Consider the following 10,984-nt stretch of genomic DNA (forward strand, 5'->3'; position numbering starts at 1 on the left):
CCCGCCGGCCACAGCTAGCCTTCCCTCCTCGTCCCCTTCCTGTCACCAATCCGAGTGCCCCCTTTTGACGCTTGGGCCGGCCAATCAGGAGTGCGATCCATCCCGCCTTTGCGTTCGTTCGCGGAGGCACGTTTCAGTCGCTTCTGAGGAGTCGGTGCCGCCGCCTTCCTCCTGTCCTCTGTGCGGTTTGAAGGGAGTGGCGGGAAGCCGGCGTGTGGCGGACTCCATCACCCCGGGATCGCTTCGGTAGGGACGGTGTGTTCTCTGAGGAGGAGCGGAAAGGGCGGGCCTGGAGGAGCGCCGTGGCTTCAGGCGCGCCGCCGCGTTCTGCAGGGTATCCTTCACTCGGCCCGGCTGGGCCTGGAGACCTGGAGGTCCCGGCATGCAGTGCGGCCGCAGGGTGGGACGGGAGCCGGAGCTGCCGGAAGCGCCTCCGGCTCTGCGGTTTCTGGGCATTGTCTGTGGCGATCGAGGACTCCGTTACACTCGTCCTGATGGTGTGGGAACCTCCCATGTTTAACTTGAGCCGCAGGAGCTCTGTCTAGCAGAGAAGAGGTGGCTGATGAGTCAGTAACACTGAGGGGAGAGCGAAGGAGGTAGTGGCTGGTTCTTCGGGGATGTGTGTTCCAACTGGTTCTTGAAGAATCTCTGCTCGATGTGTGCCTACTTGAAGAAAAAAGAAAATAAAATTCGGTTGTGTTGGAGCAAAGGCAATCCTGGTCGTGGCAGAAGCGTTCGGCAAGTTAATAGAAGCATTAAAAAGGTGTGTGTGTGGGGAGTGTGACTGTCAAGTCTAGTAGGAACCGAGTGAAGACGGGAGAGAGTGACATTTAGAAGTCTGAACGCAGTGGTACCTGCCCGTGCCTCCTAGCCACTCCGGAGGCTGAAGCCAGAGGATTTGTTGAGTCCCGAAGTTTAGGGGAGATTGGGGGCAAACACAAGAGGAGTGGTCTCAGCTCGTTGGTAAAACTACAGTTTTATAGCTACCACCTTGCCGTAGCATTGCCAGTCTAACAGAGAAAAGGCGGAATTGGAGCTTTTCTCTGAACTGGAAGTTTGGATGTTAGAATTGGTGTGTCTGTAGTCTGTGTCTGTGCGTGGTGATGTGTGTGTGTGTGTGTGTGTGTGTGTGTGTGTGTGTGTGTGTGAATGGTACATCAATGCAGGCCTGTTGAGAACTTTGAGGCAGTTAGGATGCAAACCTAGAGAAATATAGTGTACAATTTGTGGGTAGGTTGACCCATCATTTGGTAATTTGTAACAGACATCCGTCTTACTTGGATAATGAAAATATAATCTTCTAGAAAAGGCATCCTAATATAAACACAGAGGTGGAAGGAGGTAGTTTCAGTGTCCATCCAGACAGCATGTGCGCCAGATGGTTTTAAGTGGGGCTGGGGATGTAGCAGTAGAGTGCAAACCTAGCTTGTAAAAGGGCCTGGACATAATGCTTAGCACTATAGGAAGGAAAAACAAGTTTGTGACTTTCAAATTAGCAAAAAGTTAAAGGTGTTGGCAGATAAAAGAAGTTCCAGACTACTACAAGTGAGTGTAAACCAGCTTAGATGTTCTGAGAATGTTTTGGCAGTATTTATTGACACTATATATGCAAATATCTGGCAAGTCCCTAAGAAGATACCACCTGAAGATCTCAGTACCACTCCCCTCTGCAATTAAGTCAGTTACTAGCAAACCTATTAGGTGATGCTCATTCTTTATCAACTCGAATCATCTGTTTCCTTGGGAGATGAATTAGTAGCTCCAACCTTCCTGGCAATTTAAATGAGAATTAAGAGCTGTTTTGAGACCCTATTTTGGAATACAAAGGATGTTTATCCTTCTATAGTAATGCTACAGACTCAAAACCAATTCTCTAGCCCATCAGTTATGAGCATAAAGAATATCCTGTAAAAAGAGACATTTAACGGCAGAAAGCTTTAAAAGGATAAATGCTACTAAAGTGTTTCATCCCTTAGTGGGACAATAAACACCCATGTCTCTTTCCCACTCTAATGATTTCTTCAACATGTTAGAGCAGTGATAAATGGTTTGGTCTCATTACAAAGTTAAGGTGAAGGCACAACTACACAACAAAAACAAAACAAAAAAGAATACAGACAGAAAGTGATCTGGGAGGAATCTGATATTCGAGGGTTAGGCAGGTAGGTGCATTTCTCAACAACAGACTGTATAGAGTTAGAAATTTGGGAATTATCCCAAAATAGATGAGTGTTGTTAAAAATCTGAGTAAGTGGGTTTTCTGCTATTGTACCTTCCCTGCCATGGGAGACTTCATTCCCAATAACTGCAATCTTAAACAGCCCCCCCCCCATACACACACACCGCTTCCCCGAGCTGCTCTTGCCAGGTAAGGAACACACCTGTCCTTTTCCGTCCAGCTTCTTCCAGTGGTGACATCTTACCCACACAGTGCAGTATCAAACTAAAAACCTGCCACGGCTACTCACCACCTCTGTGCTTCTGCCTGCTCTTTTATTCCTTGACAGCCAGAAGTATCATGACTAACAAAATGCTGTAACCTGTAAGGTTCAAGGGTCAAGAGTCTGGTGTGTATTCACACATGCTCCCCTTAAAAAAAATGTAGTCAGGTGGTGGTGGCATATGCCTTTAATCCTAGCATTCACACTTGGGAGACAGAAGCGGGTAGATCTCTTGAGTTCTAGGCCAGACTTGTCTACAGAGTGAGTTCCAAGACAGCCGGGGCTACACAGAGAAACCCTGTAAATCTTAAAATACAGTTTTCTAAAAGCAGTTATTGTGTGGGTATAGGCATGGCTCAACAGAAAAGACTCCATGCAACTTCATCCAGAGTTTGTGAGTTTGCATCCCAGCACCCATGCTTAGTGACTCACAACTCTGGTTCCAGCCAGTCCGACACACTCCCCTGGCCTACAAGGGCACCTGTGAGCACTGGCATATGCACACTTCACACACACACACACACACACACACACACACACACACACACACACACATAAATAGTAAGATTGTCTTTTAAAGTTATTGTACAAAGCTGAAAGAACTTAAGTCTTCTTAGGTGACCTGGTGACTGAATGAAAAGTGGTAAAACAAAGCCGGGCGTTGGTGGCGCACGCCTTTAATCCCAGCACTCGGGAGGCAGAGGCAGGCAGATCTCTGTGAGTTCGAGGCCAGCCTGGTCTACAAAGTGAGTTCCAGGACAGCCTCCAAAGCTACAGAGAAACCCTGTCTCGAAAAAAAAAAAAAACTGGTAAAACAAAAGACAAAATTGTAAAGTTGAGGTCTGATAAGGGAACTACCAAATAAGAATTAAAAGAGGAACAGTAATTTAAACTGTATCCCAGCAATATTAAAGGCTATTAATAACTTTAAGGTCATATCATATGGCATGTTTCTGACTTTGTTCCCAACATAGTCTCTTAATTGTATCTCTGATACAATTTGTGCAATCTGTGGTATTAAAGGATCATGCAAACTTGTTTCAAAATAGTGAACAAATAAGTGATTAGAACTAGTTAGAACAGGTGATCACTGATCATAGACTGGGAGACAGATGTTACTGTTACTATTTGAGTGAAAGTTCTTGCAAATGTATCCTTAGGTGCTTTGAAGGTAGAACTAGAACTGTCAGAAAGAATACTCTGTCTAGATATGGACTGTTATTAATCTTATCATTGTGGCTTGCCAGTGGAGCATATCCTCAGCTGCACCTGCAGAATTTTGTATTGGAGTGTCATGGACCAATCAGAAAGAGCCTCACATTAATCCATTTCAGTGTCATAGTTTGACTTCTTCCTGGCTCCTCGTTACCTTTTTTTAAAATGTGTATTTTGTTTGTTTATTTATTTTGCCTGCATGTATTATATGCACCTTGTGTGTGCTTGGTTCCCACAGTGGTCAGAAGAAGGCATTGGATTCTCTAGAACTGGAGTTAGAGATTGTGTGGGCCATCTTGTGGGTGATGGGAACTGAACCTGGGTCTTCTGTAAGAGGAGCTAGTGCTCTTATCCACTGACCCATTTCTCCATCCCCAACTATCTTGTTTGTTGTTGTTGAATGATTTTATTTTTTGAAATGTATGTGTATGAGTGTTTTGATTGCATTTATGTATTGCATTTATATATACCATATGTGTGCCTTGTCCCACAGGGCATTGGATTCCCTGGAGTTTTGGATGGTTATGAGCCACCGTGTGGGTGTTGGGAACTGAACCCAGGTTTTTGCAAGAACATGTGCTTTTAACCATTTGTAGCACTAATTCTAGTTGGTATTAATAATAAAAACCCAGAGACAGATATTGGGGTTAAAGGTGAAGATCAGAAAAGCAAAGTGTCCAGCCACTAGAGAGTTCGTCTCACCAATGCTCAGACTGAAAGGGCAATCCTGTCCTCAGATTGCATCTCCAGACTGCACTGAGCTCCTGTGCTAGGACTAAAGGCATGTGAGTTCTGTTTCTCTTTTAGATTGGACCATTTTCAAGTAGCTAAGGGTGACCTTGAACTAACAGTCTGCTTCTGTCTCCTGAGTGCTGGGATTAAAGGTGTATACCACCACTGCCTGGCCTCTGGCTACCTAGTGTGGCTAGCTTTGCATTCTGATATTCAGACAAGCTTTTTTGTTAGATCGTAAACAAAATATCACCACAGCCATTGAGCTATCACTCCAGTCCTGCTTCTAACTATCTTAAAACATTTTTTAAATTAATTAATTTTTTCTGTGTTTTGAATGTTTGCATGAATGAAAGTGTATGCTGAACTGTGGTCAAGGGGTGTCAAATCCCCTGGAAATGCAATTATGGATAGTCGTGAACTTTATGTGGGTTCTGGAAACCAGACCTGGGCTCTCTGCAGGAGCAGCAGGTGCACTTAACAGCTGAGCCATCTCTGACAGCCCTGCTCCTCATCATCTTGATGTGTTCTCAAAGGTCTGACAAGTTTCTTGATTATTTGGTTGGTAGGGAAAGACTGTCTTGTTTTACACTGTGTATCAGTCTCCCTAACACCACTGTCACAAACACAGCATAGATCTAAGGGGGTTGAGTTTACTTCTCATGCATAATCATTGAATTTGTGCCACCCTTTTCCTTCTCCTTTTAGGAACAGCAACTTCATACTAAATTGGATGGGTATGGATGTGGGTCAAGAGCTGAGAGGGAGGATGATGCATAAAAGGAAACATTTTTTCTTTGTTTGGTTTGGTTTTTTGAGACAGGGTTTCTCTGTGTAGCCCTGGCTGTCCTGGGACTCGCTCTCTAGACTAGGTTGACCTCGAACTCATAGAGATCCACCTGCCTCTGCCTTCTGAGTGCTGGGATTAAAGGTCCTAACATGGACATTTACCTGGGATATGTGAGTATGATAGAACTGATATACTGCTGTGATCAGGGTTAGTCAAGTAAATGAATACAATAGCATGAAGTGATTAGGACATTAAAATATAAACATGTGTATATGAGACAGTATGTGTAGGGGCTGGAGAGGTGACTCTGTAGTTTAGAGATGTTGTTGCCCTTGCAGGGGGCCTGGATTGGGTTCCCAGTAAGTTGAGTTCCCAGCACTCTCAGCTGTCTATAACTCCAGCTCCAGGGAACCCAAAACCTATTTTTTGTAGACATCTTCATGTGGTGTGTATACATACAGGCAGATACATGCACATACACATAAAAAGTCCAGAGCTACCTGTCTAAAAACAGCACCACAAATCTTAAGAGTATAGGTCTGGCATCCTGCTCCTTGGGAGGCTAAGGTTAGAAAAGCTGAAATTTTGAGGCCAGCCTAAGCAATGTAGTGAGGCCCTGCCTCAACAAAACATAACCCTAGTAGGAACATAATCTGTGAGAAGTGTTCCGGAAGTAAAAGTCTTCCAGGCCAGAGATACTCTATGAACAATACTACAGAAATTCTATTAGTATAGCCATATAGTTATCACCACTGTATTTTAAACCATTAGATATATAAATTCTCAAGGTTGGTAGCATCCTGTCTTCTCATAAGATTGTAAACAACATTGGTTATATTTTTTTTACTTACATCTTTAAAAAATTCATCTGATAGTTGAAGTATCAGTTTGTAGATTACATTAAGCACCCTTATCTGAGAATGGAGTAAAACTTCTCTTATCTCCATAACAAGTACATAGTTACTAGTAGGACAAAAGGGAAATGAACAATACATTATAGGAAAGAGACTAAGAGAGGCAAGGGCTTCTGTTTTTCTTTAGACAAGGCTAAAAGAAACATCAGGTATCAAAGTAGCACAAACACCTTCGTTTTAAATTTGCTTCCTTTGCTTGCTTGCCTATCAGTCACGGGGTTTGTTACTTTTCTCTGATGCTTTTGTCCAAATGAAATTTCTTTCTTTTTGTACCTGCAGGTTTTCACAGTTGAGGGCAGCAAAGTAAAGCAGGATGTCCGTGGATCCTATGGCCTATGAGGCCCAGTTCTTTGGCTTCACACCACAGACTTGCTTGCTGAGGATCTACATAGCATTTCAAGACCACCTGTTTGAAGTGATGCAGGCTGTTGAACATGTAATCCTAAAGAAGCTGGAGGGCGTGCCAGACTCTGAGATTAGCCCTGTCCAAATTCGTGAATGCACAGAGAAGTTCCTTTGCTTCATGAAAGGACGTTTCGATAACCTTTTTGGCAGAATGGAGCAGCTGATTTTGCAGTCGGTTTTGTGTATTCCCCCAAACATCCTGCTTCCTGAAGATAAGTGTCAGGAGACCCATCCTTTTAATGAAGAAAAATTTCAGCTTCTCAAAAAGGAAATTGAAGAGTTACAGGAGAAGTATAAGGTTGAATTATGCACTGAGCAGGCCCTTCTTGCAGAATTAGAGGAGCAAAAAACTGTTAAAGCCAAACTCAAAGAAACCTTGACTTTCTTTGATGAACTTGAAAACATTGGCAGAGATCATGGAACTAGTAACTTCAGGGAGAGCTTGGTGTCCCTGGTCCAGAACTGTAGAAAACTCCAGAACATTAGAGACAATGTAGAAAAACAAAGCAAAAGACTGGAAACACAGTAGCTTCTCGGTAGTGAAAAGAGAGCATGTAAATAAGTCACTTTTCTTTGATTACTCTTACCTTTAAGGTCTTTTGGGGCCACTTCTCCCTCCTGTCCCAGGTTCCACAAAGCAGATGGGGGGATCTTCTAGAACTGCGGGCTCCAGTTGAGATCTCTAAAGCAGAGTTGGTGTTCATCCGCTTTTCCCCTTCTGAAATTTGGGTTGACCACCGTTTTATCTGGTGACACCGCAAGTTCTTCTTTCGGGATTGCACCTGTTCATCTGTTAGGGGTTTTAGTATGATTTCGGGAGGGAGTGGAACCCTGTGTAAATCAGGCCTGTATATTCAGTCACTGAATGCTGGAGTGCAGCCATGTGGTATATCAGGGACTAATAAAGCAGAAAAGCTGGACTGGGGACATAGCTCAGTGGTAGAGCATGCTTAGCATGTGGGTCTCTCAGGGTTGAACATGCCACACTCTGGAGAGAAGCAAAAGGAGGAGGGAAAAGAACAAAAAAAGCAAAGGGGAAACAAGGAGCAGCAGAGGGGTCAGGGATATGAGGTGAAATATACTGCAGTATTAGAAGAGGTGTGCTCTATTCATAATGAAAGATTCAAGTCCAGCTTACAAGAGAAGGCATTAGCCACGTGCCTGAAGGATCATCCTTGGCAAAGAAAATAGCAGAAAACCCATAAGGAAGGACATGTTAAAGATACACACAGGTGGAGCAGATGTACAGTTGGGAAGCAGGCGTTACACTTGTCACATTCCATTCCATTTTTATTAGACAGACAGACAGGGCCTGATGATATGGGTCAGCAGGTAAAGTACTTGTAGTATAAGCCTGGTGACCCAGGTTGGATCCTCAGAACCCTTGCAAAGGTGAAAAGAAAGACTTGATTCACAACATTGTACTTTGAGTTCTAAAGGTACACTGTGGCGTGTGCACCCTCACATTGTGTGTGCATACACACATACATATACACAATAATTCTTTTTCAGAGTAAGCAAAACCTGTGTATGTTTGTGTGCCATTAAAAACTAATTCCTAACCAGGTGGTGGTAGTGCACACCTTTAGTCCCAGCACTTGGGAGGCAGAAAGCAGGCAGATCTCTGTGAGTTCGAGACCAGCCTGGTCTACAAGAGCTAGTTGTAGGACAGACTCCAAAGCTACACAGGAAAACAAAACAAAAAAACAAAAACCAAACCTGAGTCCTAGCTGGCTGTTGTGCACATCGTTGATCCCAGCACTTGGGAGGCAGAGGCAGGTGGATCTCTTGGGAGTTCAGTCTGGCCTACATAAAGAGTTCCAGGACAGCCAGGGCTACATAGAGAGACCCTTTCTCAAAACAAAACAAAACAAAGCCAAATCTGATTCATGACACTTGTTATATTGGTAAAAAGACTTTGTTGGGGACTCTTGGATTAGATAAAGGAGCCATTTGCATCAGGGTTTTGCATTGGGGGAGTGGTTGGATTCTGAATATAACAAGGAAAAGTTGGATATACAGCTAAGGGACAGAATGGACAAAAGGTTATCATTAGATGGAAAATGACGAAAGGGGACAATGGTAGAGTTTGAATGTGTGCAACAAAATTCATGTATTAAAACTAACTTCCAGAGGCAGGCGGATCTTTGTGAGTTCGAGGCCAGGCTGGACTGACAGCCTCCAAACAATACAGAGAAACCCTGTCTCGTAAAAACAAACAAACAAAAAAAACCTAACTTCCTAGTGATACAGTGTTGAAGTTGAACGTTTATACTTTGATTAATGCCAAGGGAATGGAGGAGTTTTTGGTAAGTAGGTTTCCAATGAAAACATGAGTTCAGACCACTCTGATTTCACTCTGCAATGCCTCCACCATGGGAAGAGACAGCAAGAAGGCATTTTCCTTAACTTTGGACTTCCTAATCTCTATACCTATAATAAATATTTTCCTGAAGTATTTACATGCTACCTTGCAGTTTAATATATGGGAAGATGTTCTTAATTCAGCACTGGGGAAAGTTTAAAGAATGATGCCATAGCCAAAGATACTCCTACTTTATGAGCCCTTTGTGATCCTAATCCTTTTGATTGACTGAACACAACTTGAGAGAAGGAGTAAACCATTGATTCCTTTATTAACCAGTCATTACAAGTGGGTGTACTTTGCTTACACCGGGAGCTTGCTAATTGATTGCAATATATAGCAAAAGAGACTACTCTTGGATTTGGTACAGAAGAAAGGTTGTTTTTGTTTCCAGAACAAATTCTTTGCGAGAGCAAGGCCCTGATGGTAGTAAGCAGTTGACCTTGGCATCCATCAAGACTGGGAGAAAAACCAGTCCTCTTTATGGCTTCTTGTCCTTGGTACTAGGGAATTGAACCTAGAGAGTTCACACTAAGCAGTACTGAACTCTACATTCCTAGAATTTAAGTAACATAAAACATGGGCCAAAGGGATGGGTACATTTGATTATTATTTTTTTAAGATTATACAGTATTCTGTCTGCACATATGCTTGCAGGCCAGAAGAGAGCGCCAGATCTCATTCCAGATGGCTGGGAGCTACCATGTGGTTGCTGGGAATTGAACTCAGGACTTATGGAAGAGCAGCCAGTGCTTTTAATCTCTGAGCCATCTCTCCAGCCCCCAACATTTGATTATTTTTAAGATTTATGTGTCTGATCCCCAGAACTGGAGTCACCATGTAGGTCATGGAAGCCTAAACCCTGTCCTCTTCAAGAATCCTGAGTGTTCTTAGCTCCTGAGTCATTTCTCCAGCTCATAGGTGATTTGTTTTATGGTCAAACTCTAAAAGGCTGCTTATTAATGGGCAGGTAAAGACTTGATAATTTGGACAATGCATTCTTGAAACTGTTGTATTTTTAAGACTATACGGAAGCAGTTACCTGAAAAATAAGTAGATGCATGATCACTGTGGGATCCCTAAACTGCCTAACGGGAAGGTAGGCCAGACAGGTGATGATGCTAAAGCAACCTGTCGATGATGGGAAAGCAGTGATTAGAAATTATAGGCCACCCAGCACTTGGGAGGCAGAGGCAGGTGGATCTCTGAGTTCGAGGCCAGCCTGATCTACAGAGTGAATTCCAGGACAGCCAGGGCTACACAGAGAAACGTTTCGAAAAGCCAAAAAGAAAATACAGGTCAAATATTGAAGCCCAATAAAACCAGGAAGTTCAAAGAAAATGGGCAGATATAGGGAACCCAGCCAATAAGACAATATTGGAGTGTGGGAAGAAAAGTAATTGAGTCTTGGGTCTGGGTAAACTTGGAAGGCAATGATGGGTAAATGTTAAAGGCTGAAGTACAACAGCAGGGAGACTATTCGTGGGACAACAATACATTCAGAAGTAAAGGACAATATAGGTTATTTTCCTGTACTGGGCATTGAACCTCAGGTTCATGGCATTGAACTATACCCCAGATGGGGGGCTGGATATTTGAGATTTTAAAATTTTAGTTATATCCCTTTGTATGCCATGTGTTTGCTGGTGCTTGTGAAGGCCAGAAGAGGGCATCAGACCCCTTGGAGCTGGGACTAAGGGATGATGGTGAGCTGACCAACAGGTGCTGGGAATCCAACTACAGTCCTCTGGAGGAGCAGCAAGCATTCTTTTGTTATTTGGTTGGTTGGTTTGATCTGGGGTCATGGGAGGAAAAAGGTTTGTTTCCTCTTATAATACAAGGTAATAGCCCATTACTGAGGGAAGTCAGGGCAGGGACTCTGTCCTGGAGGCAGAAACTGGAGCAGAGACCATAGAAGGATGCCGCTTACTCTATGGCTTGCTCAGCTTGTTTTAATTTTATTATTAAAACATAGTTACATAATTTCCTCCTCTTTACTCCCTCCAACCCTTTCCATGCCCCTCTTCTCAAATTCATGGCCCTTAAATTGTTATTGAACACACACGCATGCGTGCGTGTGTGTGTGTGTGTGTGTGTGTGTGTGTGTGTGTGTAAGCTTCAC

General features: G+C 43.4%; 1 protein-coding gene across 2 annotated transcripts; it reads left to right on the forward strand.

The window, feature by feature from the left end:
* Positions 1–12: 12 nt before the first annotated feature.
* Mis12 (MIS12 kinetochore complex component) lies at positions 13–8,955 on the forward strand. Of its 2 annotated transcripts, none has more exons than XM_013111716.3 (2): positions 13–246; positions 6,372–8,955. In XM_013111716.3, exon 2 carries the CDS (start codon positions 6,406–6,408, stop codon positions 7,024–7,026), a length of 621 nt encoding a protein of 206 aa, XP_012967170.1. In that variant the 5' UTR covers positions 13–246; positions 6,372–6,405; the 3' UTR covers positions 7,027–8,955. The 2 variants fall into 2 exon arrangements, with proteins under 2 accessions (XP_012967170.1, XP_005067507.1); XM_005067450.4 differs by lacking the exon at positions 13–246 and adding an exon at positions 287–763.
* The last annotated feature ends 2,029 nt before the right edge of the window (positions 8,956–10,984 follow it).

The sequence above is a fragment of the Mesocricetus auratus genome, unplaced genomic scaffold (assembly GCF_017639785.1).
Source record: "Mesocricetus auratus isolate SY011 unplaced genomic scaffold, BCM_Maur_2.0 Super-Scaffold_100007, whole genome shotgun sequence".
Classification (NCBI taxonomy): domain Eukaryota; kingdom Metazoa; phylum Chordata; class Mammalia; order Rodentia; family Cricetidae; genus Mesocricetus; species Mesocricetus auratus.